Below are 18,208 nucleotides of genomic sequence, written 5' to 3'. Positions count from 1 at the left end.
ATGTCAGACAAGACTTTTCTACCTTGTTTTATAACACTGGAAAACTTCTTTTAAGTTCATAAGACCGGGGCCTTCCTGGTGGTGCAGGTGGTTGAGCGCAGCACTGTGAAGCTGTCCACAGCCTCTGCAGTGCCAGTTCGATCCCCGCCAGCCATGGAGCTACCCATGGTGTGGCAGACCTCTCGTGTCTCGCCCGCTGCTCCCCTCAGCAGTGTATTTCAGTCAGTCTGCCTGTTATGTTCCCCACTTTGTCTCTGGTGAATCCTCTCATCCTCCCGCACATCTGGCCTGTACCCCGGTTCTTGCATAAATAAATAAATCTCAAAAAAAAAAAATTCATAAGACCAACCTACAGACCTTCAGATAAGAGAAATACACATTTTAAACAAATGTAAATGAATCTGAAAATTCAGTATCCAAGTTGATAATTTCTTTGTAAGGGGTCACTTACAGTTCTGAGAGTTGCTAAATACAAGCATAGGTCTCACTTATAAATCATTGAATTGTTGTGTTAAGCCAATATTTTTGAAAATATAAGGATTATCTTTTTTATTAAGATGGCATTTTAATATTCTTATTCTTTCATTGATAACCACCAAAAAATTAAAGGCCATAAAAGAAGGCCAATATAGAATTGAAGTTGGAGAGTCTCTGCCACTAAGTAGTTGGCTGATCTTAGTCAATTTATTTCACCCCTCTAAATCTCTGTCTTCTCAATTCTAAAGTATAGATAATAATGGTAATTCCAGGTAGGTACTACATAGAAGTTATAGGTAAAGTGAGGTACATAGCAGGTATTAAAACACCTTTGTCTTAAAATCACCACTTTGAATAGTAAGTTTGGCATAAAAAGCCAAAGCAATAATTATATTGAATATGAAGCATTAATACATTTTGTTAAGATAATTTAAATCTATGTCTGTTCCCTAATAGACTGAGCATTCATGGAAGGTAAGGATTCTGTCAAGTTCATCGATCACAATGCAGGATGCTTGCCTGACACACAGATCTTCAATAAATATCACTATATTAAATGCAACTGAGGAATAAAATCTCAGCAAGAATGTCCAAGTTTTGCTTTTGATTCCACAGTCTGACCTCTGAATAATGAACATCAGGTTCATCCACAAGTTTATTAGGTCCCATCTGGAGAAACCAGCAGGGTGCAGGTTGAACTCTGGAGCTGACAAGGCCCTGCACTTTATCCTCTAGTTAAATTTTTTTGTGAGTTCTTAGTTTCTTTGTGGGAACTCACAGTGATCAGCCACTGGATCTTTTGCTAAAACTAAGTCAGGACAACACCATGCTGGATGAGAGCCGGTAGAGAGTCTGGGGAGCACGGCACAGACACCAAACGCAGTCCAGGCCATGAACTCTGTGTCTGATTCATCGCTAGAGACAAAATGTCAGCAACTCTGACTGCTGGCAGGTCAGCGCTGAACAACTCGCAGATGGATTACTCATCCCATTCTGTGCTTTACTGTACAGTGAGCACATTCCTTTTTAAAAAAGATTCAAAAGCCTTAGTATTTTCATTAGATTTGTGATTGACTAATCATCTCACTGCATTTATTTTAAGTGCACTTCCAAGTCACTGATATATATTGTTTCATGTTGTTTTTTGAAAGCGCATCACAAGTTTTCATTAAATATACTACTGAGTGAGAAAATGAGTGAAAACTCATTTTCTGAAAATACTGTAACCTCATTTAAAATTTTTAATAAAATAATTGAACTGTTTCATATCTTTGAATAAAAATATGCTGCAAATAAACCAGTAAAGAGGAATGATTTCATGAGTTCTCAAACTGAAAGCTATTTAATAAACTCAGTTTGCAATTAAAGAGATTTACATCCCTCTATTCATCTCCCACAAAATTGAGAGCTGATCTGTCCAGTTGACGTAGATATTGACTTAGAGGTTTCCACATTCATTATCTCTGACAAGGATTTAAGACTAGCATGTGTTTGGTAATGGGAGAAAAGAGGTTTAAGACTAATTTATAGGAATAATTATAGGGTATATGGTTTATATAATCATAGGAATTATATAAAATATATAATTATAGGGATATAATTTTCAGGGTTTATCAAAAATACTTTAGAGGATGCCTTGATACTAACTGATGACACTGAGGAGGCAAAATACATGTTCTTACTTTACTGAGAAGGTTGATTCTAGTTTCATATTTTTAGTATAAACAGCCAGCTTATCATTTATCAAGGAATGACATAATCGAAAAGAGGTAAAGAAGAACAGCATGCTATGGATGCTATTGACTTTACAAGTCAAATAGTGTCTTCCAAATCAATACATTATGAAGTTTTTACAATTACACAGAAAAAAACTATAGCTATATTGGTTACCCTTTTCAATATCTCATAATAGTCAAGTAAAAATTAATTCATTTTTAATTACTTCATGAAACAGCTAATCTACATTATGAAAGCAACATACACTATGCACCTTTTAAAAATGCTGTATACAATTTTTTAAAAATTGATTTTTTCAAGTTTTTATGTTTTGTTCTTTAAATAAAATATGTAGATCTGAAACAAAATCACCAGAACTGCTTAATACAACTTTAATGAAAGTATTCTATTGAATTCTAGACTTGTTGGCACATATGTGTGAATTTTTAGAATATGTGTCACACGTGTGAATTGCCAGTAATGTATTGGACACAGGAAGGCATTTGGGAGAAATTACAAATTGTCTAATTATTAATAACAAGTGAATTTCCCCTTGGTTTACATGCTAATTGTATGTTATATATCAATTTACTTTCAGAAAATAAACTCATTAAATTTATTTCTAATAGTTACTTATTTGTCATTACTTATGAATAATATTTCATTTATGCCACCATAGAGCCCCTTTCCTAGTATTATGAACATAAAGCTAATATTCATAATAATAAAAGCATTAGAATACTGATATTAATAATATAAATTTTAATTTGCCATTAAGCTAATTTAAAATATGTCAGGTGTAGAAAGACACTATGATTTAACTTATATGTGGCATATAGACAAGATGATATTAGTGGTTACAGAAGGAAAAGAGGAAGAAGGGAGGGTAAATCAGGTAAATGGAGTCAATTAGACGTGAAAGGATAAAACTGGATTTTTCATGGTTAACTTAATGTAGTTTATGCAGATGTTGATTTGCAGGGATGAACACCTGAAAATCATATAACATTATAATTCAGTGTTACTTCAAAAAATTGTTTTAAAATTTAAAAAAAGGACACAAAATATTTATAATGATTAAAGTTTTGGGGTTCACAACCTTCCTATGCACATACATTAATCCACTATGCTATGCTTCTTATGCTAAAGGCACTCTGCTGTGCTGAATCTCCTTTTTATCCTGCTCTCAGAGATACCGGTGAGGGGGTGGGGGGTGGAAATCAAACCAGCACACAAAGCGCTCACGACATCAGGTACAAGGACACCATCATTAAACAACTCTATGCATCATTACAGCAGATGTATGAGGAGCAACTTCTCTTAATAAGAGTAGTTTTATTCACAAACATTAGAGCTTCACTTTTCACATGAGAGAAAGTAAATAAGAGACACATTTTTCTGAGAATACTCAGAGCACTTTGAAAGGGGGAAAACACTGAAAACAAGAGAAAATGAACATAAAATTTAGGTCACTGCTAAATTAATATTTTTCTGTATGGGTTTTCCTTTACCAATTGCTTTTATAAGCACTTCACATCTAAGTATTTAGGCTAAATGCATTGAAAATCTTGTTTTTTCACTGATGCTCCATTAGCAAGAGTGACCTCTGCTGTGCCAGGGTCTAAGCTATTTCAAAGCAAGGAGAAAGTTTTGGGAACGTTGTGTCCAACAACAATCTTAAGTCACATCTGACATACATTTCCCACAGTGACCCCAAGAGGGCTCTATCTTTGCTACATGTGGAGTTGATGTCTAAGGCATCTGTAGCTCAACCATTATTTTTTTTCTAAAATATGTGGACTTCTTGTTCTCTATTCATCCAAAATAAACCTACTTCAAAGGATGAAATAATGCCTTCATAATGAACTTTGGTCCATTCATACCATTTGAAAGTTGATCACCATTTTCTTTTATTCATGCCAATAACGTATTGTACATAGGAAGGTATACGGGAGAAATTACATATTGCATTTCTTTATTGACCAAGGAAACAGAAACTACAATAGATACCAGAAGCTATCTCCTCATTTTTTATATATACACCTGGAATCCTTGTTTTCTTCATATGCTCATCAAATCTTGCTAAGAATGAAGATGGAGACCCTGTTTTGCATATCCTCACATTCCTCAAACTACGAAAAATCTTTGCTCAACAAACATCTATTATCTCTTTTCTTCCATCTGCATCCTGTTCCCTTCCTATGCTCTGTCTCCTAAGCAAATGAAAATGCTGCCTTCTGTCTGCACAATGGAGGACCTTTGTTTGACTCTAAAGCTACAGCCTTTTCTCCTCTTCATCTTCATAGTCAAATTCTGAAAATATAGTCCCCATATTCTATCTCCATTACTTCACATCCAAATTACTTTCTAAGCCATAGTAATCCAGGTTTGTCTAATATTAGCACTGAAAATCCCATAATCAAGGAAAACTCTGAATTCTAGATAAACCAGGACAGTTGAGCACTTTAAATGCCTTCACCCAAAATCTCTACCTCCAATTACTATTCAAATTCATAGAATAAAACCACCTATCTTTAATCCAATCTCCCTTGTTTATTGCCACAATCTGCTAGATCACATTCTCATCTGTTTATAGCTCTCGGTGTACTGGCCTCCTCAATGAGACTGATTTCCTTACTCTATTATCACATGAATTTTTCTGAAAGACAAATCTGATTTGTCTTCAGAAATCTGTTTCCTTAATGCTCTTTAACAGATTCCCTCTGAACAGTCTGAAACTCCTATCAGCTATTTCATAATCTCGGCCTTTTCTACCTGTGTACTCTTGTCAGTCATTTCTTCTTTCTTCCCTTAAACTCTGTCCACAAGTATTATTACTGTCATGATAGCCTCATATGCCTACAGCTTTGGACATGCAGTGCCCTGTACTGGAAGTTACCCTTCTCAAGACCTGGCATGTCTTTATTCTCTGAATCTCAGCTCAAGCACAGCCTCCTCCTGAAAGTCATCCACACTCTTCCAGGTAGATGAGGATTATCCTGCATGTTTTTTTTTAACCCATACCTGTATCTCTTCCCTTTTACATGCATACTTCATTGCATTGAAATCACCTTTGTTTCTCCTTCCTTACCAAACAACAAAGTCATTTGGAGAGGCACTAAGTGTTTCCCTTTTGTATTGCCCATATAAGCAGAGTTTCTATGTCAATAAATCATTGTCAAATTAATGTTCAATGAAATAATTACATTATTTTTCTAGTCCTTCCATTTAGAAGGTGGTTGGGTACACAGAATGTAGATAGGAATTTGTTGTCATTTTTTACCCTACATGCCCTTACACAATTACTCAACAAGTTACATCCAATATACCGAACTTGTGTCAAAACTTAAAAAAGTGTTGGTAGTCTACTTACCGTTCTTGCGTCCCATACTGACAGGGTCTTATCAGCAGAACCCGTGAGAAGAGTGTTCGAGCAAGGGAAAAACTCTATGGTGTTCACAGAATCGGTGTGTCCATACAAAGTGCACCTGCATCTTTCACTGTATAGAGGGACATTAAGATTTAAGGTTTTAGGAGTTAGCAAAACCTTGTTTTCCTATGCTGTCAACACAATTCTAATAAAGATAAGTACTTGAGATACAGTTTTATAAGAACAACATTTTAAATGGCATATTCTACAACCATCTTACAGTCTAAGCACATTATAGAACTAATAAAACAGACTAAATTTAAATAATCACCAATTTATAAATTATTTGATAAAGCTATCTTTTTATTAATATCTTATCATGAAATGACTACAAAACAATAATCTCCATCTAATAAAAGAACGTGCTAAGAAAAGAAAAATTTCACTAATGTGTGAGACTTCCCACAATTTACCATTAAGAACATTCAACATAGATTTAAAAAATAAGTACTATGCATGTGTAGAGATAGAAAATGTGCCCCAGAAATATTCCTGTGAATACCTGTATATATATTGACATATATACACATATATATATATTGTGTGTATGTATTGATCCCACTCTCTTATCAAGTATGGCTCCATGACATGCATGGGCCAACCACTTACATCTTTATAGGCAGACATTCTTTGATATTTGGAATAGTCATTGATAAACATACATATCTTCTGCTTTCTAAAGGCATGCGTATTATAGCTTCTAGGAGGTGCTTTATTTTTAATCCGCAAGGAAGCAAGAAGGAAAGGAAGTATAAAGAAACAGGGAAAAATCCACAAAAAATTTTGGCAAAAAACAATAAAGAGAAAATAAAAGCAATACAGATAACAACATACAAAAGAAAGATGATCTCTGAACACTATCAACCAAATATTAAAGAATAATAATTACAAGTCTAATCACCTCATGAGCTATAATTGAAAGAATTCTACCTGTGCTAAAATTAAGCATTACTATTTAAAAATAGTTTGTGAGTGGTAACTTTTAGAAGGCTGTATTTATTAAACAGACTAAACCTGAACCGGATTTATATTAAATTGAAGCATTTAAAGCTGTAAAGAATTATGCTTTTCTTTTTTTTTAAAAAAAAGTTTACATACAGAATTTTCCTTTAAAACAAATAAGAAATCTGTTTCCTTAATACTCTTTAACAGATTCTCTCTGAAACAGTCTAAAACTCCTATCAGATACTTCATAGTCTTGGCCTTTTCTACCTATATACTCTTGTCAGTCATTTCTTCCTATTTGTAAAATTTAGTAAATAGAACAATAAACAGAACAGTAAAATTTAGTAAATAGTCATTTTCCTCCTATTGCAAAATTTAGTAAATAGAACAGTATTATAAATTTGAGTATATATGTCTCATTACAGTGAATATCTAACAAATAACACATACACAAAAAAATGTATGTGAAGCAAATGTAGTAGTAAAGTCTGTAGTAAAGCCTGTCCTTACACATTATTTATTCACTATTTATAAAATGCTGTGCATATTCACAATTCATATTCAGGCTTTGTCTGCTATCATTAAAGACAATTCAATTATCTGGGAGTATACTCATTTAGATAGTGGAGTAGAGGGAGCAATTCCTTGATGATATATTACAGCTCACATATATTTCCCAATGAGAAGGAAAAGATGGGTCTTCCCATAGCTTAAGGGAAGAAAGGACTGCTCAAGGCAGCAAGAAATCTGCTCACAAGTTACTGGTTTAAAGGTGTGGGCACTGCAGGCAGACAGGCTGCAAGAGCAGGCTTGTGAGAGATTAATTAGCTGCCAGGGAAGGAAGTCCCATTCAGAATTCCTTTGCAAGGTGAAAATGGACTAAAGTGATGGAGCATGACAGTACTGCAAGGGATGGAAATGATTTGTACATTTCCATCAAAAACATAAACACTGAAGCCCGATGCAATTTCCTCTCTGTTGCCCTGTCTGCTGTTTTCCTATCATTTTTGACTGGAGAAGTTAGTTCACAAACAATAGCTCTTTCTTAACTTACCTCTTCTTTGCCTTTGTTTCCCTTCATCTTCATTTGCTTTCTTTGTTCCCTTGATTTAATTTATTATTCTGGTAACTTCATGATGGATATTTCTCTGAACTTTCTACTTGCTTTGAAATGAATTTATCTGCTCTTTTAGATACATTCTCATTTAAAAATGTATTCCTACACATATCCAAACTCTTAAGAGGGTACTGTTTTAATACATAGTTTTCCTTTGTAAGACACTATTAGAGGTTTTATTTTCTTTTAGTGTGTTTTTTAACATTATAAATATTGGAAAAGAAATTGCTCCTTTAAAACTCCAGATTTGTGTGAATTCTCAGATCTGCAGTTTACAGATAAGGAAATCAAAGTACACAGTATCCAGGATCTTGCTCAAGATCACACAGGTAGTTAGTGGTGGAGGCAGGATTTTTTGCTGACAGTTGGGCAACTTGAAATTTGTCATGCTGGGATTATTCAGACCATGAAAACAGGCAATGCTACACCACAGGGCTTTTATATTTCTGAGAATGGGTTTACAAACATACCACTGCCTGATGCTAAATATCCTCAAGTTTATCCAGAATTTATTTACCTCAAATTTATACTAATTTTTTTAAATTAAAAAAAATCCTATTTGTATTCTGATGATACATTGTCTGTATTGACTTGTTTCCTTTGCATCCTTAATGTATTTATTTGTTTTATTTTTCTTTATTTTTTACTTCACCACATTTGATACTGCGGCTTCTAAGAATGAATTTGAGAATGAATATAAGTGTCTCAGTTCATGAAGATATAATAGCAAACTATTTTTTTAGTAATACCAGAACTTTTCCTTTACTTTTAGAGCATAGGTGTGTTACCTGCCACTTAGATGTCCTAGGTAGTGTAGTATTTACTACACAGTATAAGCTGATTCAGAATATTTTTTCTGAATATTATTATAAAGGACAGAAAGAGTTAGAAGGAAGGTCACACTGCTGAGTTGACTCTTATGGTCTGGGTTTATGAAAGTTAATAGACTAAATAAAATGGTTACTTATGCTTTAGAACCCGTGTCTTATGATGCGGAACGATGAAAGTCAATTTTTCATGTGCCTGAAACTCAGACGTGAGTAAGGAAGAGTGAAATTGTCCCGTGTGACAATCATGTGGTGTTACTTTTTCACATTATGCAGATGGGTCATATTTTTAAAGAACTTTTGCTTCTAAAAATTCTATGATTTAGAACTATCAAGTAAAGATTTAATGGTTTAGTTTTTATATACCAAAAGGTCAACAGGGTTGTTTAAAAAAAAAAAAAAAACAGCAACCATGTTCTTTAAACATATCATTTGCTTTAAATAAGACGGAAATACATTAACTTTAAAAATGATTGTGATCTACTTTATAGATAAGGAAATCTGTAAAGTAGATGTAATATTAAATACTTTAAATCCAAAAACCATTTCCGAAATTTTCCATGCAAACACCTATGAAATATTTTAATAGAAAATGCTCACATGTAACCACACTGACACATTTGAATATTAACACTGTTCCCTTTCCCAGTGAACTCTCTGAAAGAAACCAGCTACCAGGAATGAAAAAGTTAATGACAAAAGTCAAGATTACTGATTTATGTTCTTGTATCCTCTCACTTCTATCAGTCATGTCTAGAGTTATATCCTCCATGAAAATTCAGACCTTATTGATCATGTTCCATGATGAACAGTAGTACACACTAAGTTCATGTTAACTACTTAATACATGCTTGATATAATTAATGAAATGGCAAATCTTCATGAACTATGAAGACACCATTTCTTCCCAATATTAACTCTCAATTCAATTTCCTTCCCTTCCTCTTAAAATACTGCATTGTTTAAGAGTAAATTTACTGGGCCTCCCCTGGTGGCGCAGCGGTTGAGCACCGCCTGTGAAGCTGCCCGCAGCTTCTGCGCACTGGTTCAATCCCGCCCGGCCAGCGAGGGTCCCACATGGTGCAGCAGACCTCTCCTGTCGCACTCGCTGCTCCTTTCAGCAGTGTATTTTGTCAGTCTGCCTGTTCTGTTCCCCACTCTGTCTCTGGTCAATCCTCTCACTCTCCCACACATCTGGCCTGTACCCCGGATCTTGTGTAAATGAATAAATAAATCTTTAAAAAAAAGAATACATTTACTGATTTTTATGTGGATTACAATTGCCTTAAAAAAAGAAAGGATTATATTATGAACATAAATAATCTAAAAATTAATTCCTCCTGAAGGGACTATAGAAACTGTCACTATTTTAGTTTCTATTTACTCATCTAAATGTAGAATTTCGTTAGTTTAAACTCATTTTAACACACAAGTTTATTCTTTTTTAAAAAAAAAATATTTATTCATGCATACAAGAGCTGGGGTATTGGTCAGAAGTGCGGGGAAGGTGAGAGGATTCACCAGAGAGAGTGGGAAGCAGAACAGGCAGACTGACTGAAATACACTGCTGAGGGGAGCAGCAGGCCAGACAGGAGAGGTCTGCTCTGCCATGTGGGTTAGTTCCCTGGCAGGGGAGGCTGTGGATAGCTTCATAGTGTTGAGACTTAACCCTCTGCTCTACCAGGGAGGCCAGCATGCTTATTCTTATGACTGAAAACCTCTAAGAAGTATTATCTAGATCAATTTTGTCACCATCCTTCATGGTATCAATCCAAAGGACCCATTTTTCCATTGTGCTTGAATGAGGATAGAATTAGTCAAGAAAATATGAGGCAAATAATTTAATCCTATCAGGGGAACCTTCATTTTGCCACAGTGTGTCTAGTATACAACGTCCATCCCTCACAACTTTATTTAACCTCCCGTTGCTGCCATCATCTGACCAGAGTAACTTGGGACAAAATGGTGATAGGAGAACTTTATTTTAGGAAACTTAGTTACCAATTGTCTCTTTCTTTCTACTAAGTACTCCTATCCCTTCCGAACTAGGAAAAAAAACTTTTTCTTTTTTTGTTTTAATTTTTAAAGATTTATTTATTTATTTATTTACACAAGAACCAGGGTACAGGTCAGATGTGCGGGAGGGTGAGAGGATTCACCAGAGACAGAGTGGGGAACAAAACAGGCAGACTGACTAAATACACTGCTGAGGGGAACAGCAGGCGAGACAGAAAAGGTCTGCCATGCCATGTGGGACCCTCGCCGGCTGGCTGGCCCGGATCAAACTGGCACTGCAGAGGCTGCGGACAGCTTCACAGCATGGCACTCAACTGCCTGTGCCACCAGGGGAGGCCCAGAAAAAAAAAAAATCTTATAGTACTACTTCACATAGAGTAATTTTCTACAGGTAATAGTATTGGCTCATCTGTCCCCGGTATGTCTTATTTATTTCATTCTTTTCTTACTCTTTGCTTCTCTAACAACTGAAAGCAAGGTGAAAGATGGGATCATTGGCAGAGGTTATATGAAAATCTAGAAAGGAATATAATTAAACTTAGTTTGAACTTCCCAAGTCAGGATACATTTCTTTATGAACGTCCTCCCTAGAAATGAAAATACTGGCAATAGTAAACACAATTTAAATACTGATCATTTTTCTCAATCAGTCCAACTTTCCTGTTTACACAAAGAAAGCATTCTTTTTTTAAGATTCCAGAGTTTTCTGCTTAAGAAATAAGAATAGGGCCTCCCCTGGTGGCACAGTGATTGAGTGCTAGGCTGCAAAGCTGCCCGCAGCCTCTGCAGCGCCGTTTCAATCCCCAGCCACCTGCGAGGGTCCCACATGGCACGCAGACCTCTCCTGCCGCCCGCTGCTCCCCTCAGCAGTGTCCTTTGGTCCTTCTGCCTGCTCTGCTCCCCGCTCTGGCTCTGGTGAATTCTCTCACCCTCCCGCGCTTCTGACTGTACCCAGTGCTTGTATAAATAAATCTAAAGAAAAAAGAAAGAAGAATATAAAATACATAAAAACATAAAGGTAGACCAAAAAAATGAAAGCGCAAAGAACACAGGCAAAGCTCTTATTAGTGACCAAGATACAGCTGTCTTCATTCACTGGCTCTTTATACTGAATACAAAGACCAAATATGCCAGACTTTCCTGATGGTCTCAATTTTGTATAATTTCATTATCAATAATAACATGTCTTAAATGTGATTCATTATCCCAGTCTTTGAAATAATTAATCAAATTATGTACAAATCACACTGATTCTTTGTCAGAATTTAGCCATTAGGTATTTGTTTTAAAAACTGTATTTGACATGAATTTCTTTTTTGTTTTAGATTTATTTATTTATGCATACAATAACTGTGTAGACCAGAGGTACAGGGCAGTGAGAGGATTCACCAGAGAAAGAGTGGGGAGCAAAACAGGTGTATCTACTGAAATACACTGCTGAGGGGAATAGTGGGCAAGACAGGAGAGGTCTGCTGTGCCATGTGGGTTGGCTCCCTGGCTTCGGATCAAACTCATACCACAGTGGCTAGAGATAGATTTTAGCAATGCTAAGACTTTAATCCCCATGCCACCAGGGAGGTCCTGACATGAATTTCTTTATCACTAATGTGTCTGGTGATATCAATGTATGAAATTATATTCCTCTATGACAGTGTAACATATTGCAATATTAATTCACATATATAGTCCTACAATTTTCCTCCTAATTCCCAGTTTAAGCAGGAAGACAAGCTTCATTGTTCATAGAATATTGAGTCAATAGAGAACAGAAATACATGAAGTCCAAGGTTACAATGTTTTGTAAAACCCTAAACTCCACCTAGTTATATATGAAGGAAAAGAGAAGTTGCTGGAAAGTTTTTCAGAGCAAGAAGAAATAAGGGTACCCTTTCAAACTCTTTAGGAAGGAAATAATTTTGTGTCACTGCTATGCAGTGTCTGCAGAAGGCAGCTACCTCTTTCATGGGAAAGCCACATGGTTCATGTGACAGACTGAGTGGTCCCAGATAGGAGACTCATCCTTCATCCAGAAATACTCCATGTGAGACACCAAGGTAACTAACTTCACAATGAAGCTGGGACACTGAGTATTTATAACCAGTGACCACAGAAGGTTTTTGATGACCAGTGCTGAATAAGATCCTAGGATCTTGGCACAATTCTAGGGAAGGGATATACTCAGAATGACCAGGTGGAATTTTCAGCCAGGCTAACTGGAAAGAGACTCAAGTTCAAATCACCTTGACTTCTAGAAAACAAGATTAGAAACATTCTTATATGCCTGATTTGTAGGCAGATTCATATGCAGTGGTTATAAATATATTCATCACATAATTAAAAGTAATTCCATATATCTTATTCATGGCAGAGAGAGAGAGGTTAGGAAGGGTAAAATCAGTCTTTTCTATGCTAAAGCATGAGCACTTCTGTAGCCCTCTGAAACTTTGGATCTGCTTTTCCCGACACCCTTATGCTTCCTTGAGGCTTTTCTGGACTCCTACTCTATGGAAATCCATTTGGCAATAGTCCACACTGCTCAGCATTTTCCTGAGGGTTTTTGCTGTTGTTTCGATCACACACTTAACCTTAGTGGCATTTCCACCTCATAAGTCTTAGGTCAGGCTTTGGTGAACAACTAGCTAATTTAATAAATTAATTCATTGTAATGAAGTGAGAAGGATGCAGGAGAAAGCTTCCTTTAAACTTGCATCCCCCCTCTCATTTCTCATGGGCCCATTTCTTATATTTAAGTTACTTTCAAAATATCATAATAAACACTACATAAAATTCATAATAAAGCCCTATCTTTATTTTTCCAAGAGATGTTTTTTGAACTGAAGGAATCTTAGTTCATAGAAGAAACTTATAAGATATTAAACTGGTTTGAAAAAAGTAATCAAGATCATGTAGGGGTTTGTATGATGAAGACAACTGTCTGCTGAATCTATTCTTGAAAATGAAAATAATTTTGCCCCATTGAGATCTTTGAACAAAGTATATCTATTTTATTTCCTTTATATTGTAACTGCAAAATGGAGAGCAAAATTTAGCATAAAGTGCATTTAATAATGGCAGTCATGAATGCATAAGTAACCAGTTAGCGCTATCTCAAGTTGAGTGAATATAAGCAGATGCTTTAATAATAATAATTATTTTCTACTTGTACCTTAGTTTTCTAAACAACTTAAAGTATTTTTTTCTTTGAAATATATATCTAAATAACAGCTGGATTTGAAAAGGATCTATCTTTTGATCTGTAACTGTGTTAATGAACTTTAACTATCACAGGAGTGATTTGAAATAGAAGAATGATTTAACAATGTTTTCTTGCCTCAATTTTATTTATTCAGTGGGCTCCGCCTTTTATATTGAAAACAATATTCTTTATTTCCTTGGTCATTCATTTACTAGTTCATTAAAATATGTCACCTGGTATGTGTTCCTCACCATTATTACAATGAATTATATATTAGGGTTCACTGAATTTTACTGCTACTATGATGGCCACTCATACTTCCTCCCCATAAAAGCACACAAACACTGAATTAATTAATGCTTTTAAAGAAAACTACTGCCAGTAGAAAATATATCAAACCAAGTTTTAAAAAAGGACACACATGCTTTTCATATTTATATCACATCACACTTTTTTTTAGTACATTAACATGCTTCTCATTTTTTTATTTTATATAATTCCTACATCATTTTTCATTTTTGCACAATGTATGCATTTTCATTTTGGTTATATTCCCCATACAATTCCCATCCCCTTTTTCTGACCCTAATCCCTCTTTTCTCCCCGCCCCCCACTGTAGTGTGTCTCTGGTCAATAGCTGCTTGTTGATTTTGATTTTTACTTTATTGCAATTAGTCTTTTCCCTGGTCCCTTATTTAGGTTTTCTAAATTCCTGCTATGAGTGAGACCATCCGGTATTTTTCTTTTTCTTTCTGGCTTATTTCGCTGAGCATGATCCCTTCCAGCTTCATCCATGTTGATGCAAATTTCATGAGTTTATCTTTTTTTTTATTGCTGAGTAATATTCCATTATGTATATGTACCACATCTTCTTGATCCAGTCATCTATTTTTGGACATTTGGGTTGTTTCCATAGCTTAGCTATTGTAAATAGTGCTGCAATAAACATAGTGGTGCAGGTGCCATTTGGAATTAATGTTTCTGTGTCCTTTGGGTAAATACCTAGGAGTGGAATTGCTGGATCATATGGAATCTCTATCTTTAGTAGGTTAAGAAATCTCCACGCAGCTTTCCATAGTGGTTGGACCAGTTTGCACTCCCACCAGCAGTGCAGGAGAGTTCCTTTTTCTCCACATCCTCATCAACGTTTGTTGTTGCTAGTTTTTTTAATATGTGCCATTCTCACTGGTGTAAGATGGTATCTCATTGTAGTTTTGATTTGCATTTCCCTGATTACAAGTGATGTTGAACATTTTTTCATATGTCTGTTGGCCATTTGCATTTCCTCTTGGAGAAGTTTCTTTTTAGCTCTTCTGCCATTTTTTGACTGGATTATTTTCTGTTTTTGTTGAGTCTCATCAGCTCTTTGTAGATTTTTGTGATCAGTCCTTTATCATTAGTGTTGTGTGCAAAAATTTTTTCCCAGTCAGTGGGGTTTCTCTTTGTTTTGGTTATTGTCTCTTTTGCTGATCGCACTAACTTTTCTTAATCTCCATCTGTTGTTTTTGCATTACACATTGATTTGTTAGAACCCAAATGTATCACTGAGAAAGTTCTGCAGGATCCTAAAAATCATTATAAAGATATATTATCACCATAGCTATATTGACAGAATGGTACCAACCTAAAGATGAGGATCATAAACACAATGCCATTTGTGTCCTTTATCTACTATGTATTTTTTACTTTGTATGTGTAATGTGTGCAAATCAGGGACAAGCACTTGCAGTGAGCACCCATATACAAATATAGCAAAGTGGTCAGCTTAAGCTATTAAGCTGCCAGTTTGTTTTATGGGGTTGTAAATATGTTCTATCATGTCTTTACATTTTATGATCTCTATTTTATCCCTTGGTAGATTCTCATATGACATATCCAATTACTTGTGTCAAGGATTTAAAACTACTAGCATCTCAATAAAGCTAATACTGTTATTTTTAGCTATATTTTAATCATAGTATTCAATATTTATTGAAATAAAGCCTTCATCTGATGTGAGAAAACACTGTTTTCCTATTGTGCATATATTTCGTAAATCGCAATACATATGGAGTCAGTTTTTCTTTTAAAGTTGGGTTCCCCTCTTTTTTAATGGCCTACACCTATTACTGGATTCAATATGGGTACAAATTCCAGAAGAAAAATTGAGAATGAATACATGAGAATATATGGCTCTAGGGCAGTGCCATTAAAATTATGCCTGAGGGTATTTAGTTTTGAAAGTCTATTTTTCTTAAGAACTATAATCAGTCAATTATTTACACTTTATAGAAATGATGCAGAGTAGTCCTGTTCAGATGACTTCAGCTATTTCATTAAATCATATATACATGGCAATATCTCTTGCGCTGTGTGATTGGGATATTGACCTTGATGCTTCTTGTGCATAAGAGTGGGTCTGAAAAGACTGATCATGTCAGGCAATTGCTTCCTCACAAATTACAAAATAAATAAATATACCTTCTATATATTCTGCCCTTTGGGTGTTAGCAGCAGTTGTTACCTGCAGAGTGTCATTCTCAGTAAGCTGTCTCTTGGTTTCACGCTGCACATAGTCTTCTGTTTAAATGAGGCAGTGAAGCAGCTCAAAGTCGGCTTGCTTCAAGCCAACATGATCTGTCTTTGCTTGTGCCGGTCACTTCTTAGCTCATTATGTTGCTGTTAGTTTTGCTTGAAGTGTTTTGTTCATCCTTGGGTATATGGTCACCCTCTTTCAGATAGCCACATAATTATTTTCTCATTCAGGTGCCATCCATTTTCATTACATGACTGGTCAGCAGAGCTGAAAGTTGATAAGGATAACTTATATGCCAATTAGACATCTGTATTATAAGGCCAACTTTTACACTACTTTGTTTTATCATTTATATATAGCATTATTTACACATGATATATCAATCAATGCATGAGTGCCAATTATCCCCCAACAAATCTTTTTTTTTTAATTTATTTTATTTATTTATGCATATGAGAACTGGGATATAGGCTAGAGGTGTGGGGGGTGAGAGGATTCACCAGAGACAGAGTGGGGAGCAGACTGTCTATAATGCATTGCTGAGGGAGCAGGGGTTGAGACAGGAGAGGTCTGCTGCACCATGTGGGTTAGCTCCCTGGCCGGGGATTGAACTCATGCTGCAGTGGCTGGCAATAGTTTGATACCGTGATGAGACTTTAACCCCTGTTCCACCACGGAGACCCTTATTCCCCCCAAAAAAATCTTGATTCTAGGATTATATAATTAGCACTTGTTATGTTCAGTTAAATAACTATTTATGCAATTTCTGCATCTAATACTTGGTACTAGTTGGCTCAATTACTTTATTCAGAGATTCTTAATTCTGTGAGATCTAATGGTTTCTGGAAAATTAACATATTTAAAGTCCACTGACTATATTGAATGAAATTCATAGATAATAATTATTTAAAAATCAATTTTGACTAATATAAAAATAAATAGAAAACCAGTGATTTGTAACAAAATAATGTTTTTCAATATATACATTCTCAACCCCAACTATAGTAGGAGACATACGGATGGAGCCACATATATATTGGAACTGACATGACTATGACTGCCATAAATGCAAACTATTCAGGTGTGCTGCTTTGAAAACTCAATAATTATAGTGGTTCTTTCTGGCACTGAGATATTTTTCTGAAATGGTAAACAACTCTTCTAAAGTTCTGATAAAAGTTTAAATATCCCCTTGATTTACAAAGGAACTGCATTCCTGAAAAATAGTATATACTTTATTTTTAAGTTGGGTTTTAGGCTAAAATAAAATTCAAAGATTTTCAATAGGATTTTTCTTTCAAATTCATGAATGTGCATAAGGCTATTTGGAAATCACGTGAGGTGCAATATTTTCATTGTGTAGGGCAAGGCATTTGGCAAGATTGGCACCCCCCTCTTTCAAGCTAGCCATGTCCAGCAATCATCAAAATTTAAAAACAAAAACTGTGAATCATCAAAACGCCCCTCTGGGCATAATATTACCCACTGTCCTGTTGAACAATGTTGGTGATTACACTGAATTTGCCATTTATTTTTATTGCTCAGTGCATTGCCCAGGAAACAAAACTTTGAAGCCAATATAATGAAGATTCCAGGAAAGCCAATTTAATACATATTATTGCTTTTTTAAAAATCAGTTGAGTGTGTGACTCATGACTGTCCCAGCTTCAGAAGGTGGAGTGCCAGAAGGAGGAGTTGGCAAAACAGCATGAGACAAGTGAAGAGGCCAAGGATGTGGGAAATATAGAGAATCTGATGAAGATATAGAATGTGAGGATGTCAAACCAAGGATTGGGGGGAGCAGGAGAATTTACAGAAGGAAAAGGTAGGAAACTCTCTGCCAGCTGCCATTCCTATAAGGTCTCACTTATGTTGTTTCCATCATCCAAAAGTCATTGTAAAGAAACTGTGCCATGTGACAAAATTCTACAGCTCTTTTACAATTCCCATACAGGGGGTCTTTTTAAGT

At 35.4% G+C, this 18,208-nt stretch overlaps 1 protein-coding gene across 1 annotated transcript in view; it reads right to left on the bottom strand.

The window, feature by feature from the left end:
• Positions 1-18,208, bottom strand: part of SPAG16 (sperm associated antigen 16) — a 696,030-nt gene that overhangs the window by 292,228 nt on the left and 385,594 nt on the right. The window contains exon 13 of the mRNA XM_054700063.1: positions 5,567-5,693. Within this exon, the coding sequence (XP_054556038.1) occupies positions 5,567-5,693 (127 nt within the window). The remainder of the gene's footprint in view (positions 1-5,566; positions 5,694-18,208) is intronic.

The sequence above is a fragment of the Talpa occidentalis genome, unplaced genomic scaffold (assembly GCF_014898055.3).
Source record: "Talpa occidentalis isolate TD23 unplaced genomic scaffold, MPIMG_talOcc4v2.1 talOcc4.3, whole genome shotgun sequence".
In the NCBI taxonomy this organism is placed as follows: Eukaryota; Metazoa; Chordata; class Mammalia; order Eulipotyphla; family Talpidae; genus Talpa; species Talpa occidentalis.
This window is presented reverse-complemented; position numbering and strand designations above follow the sequence as displayed.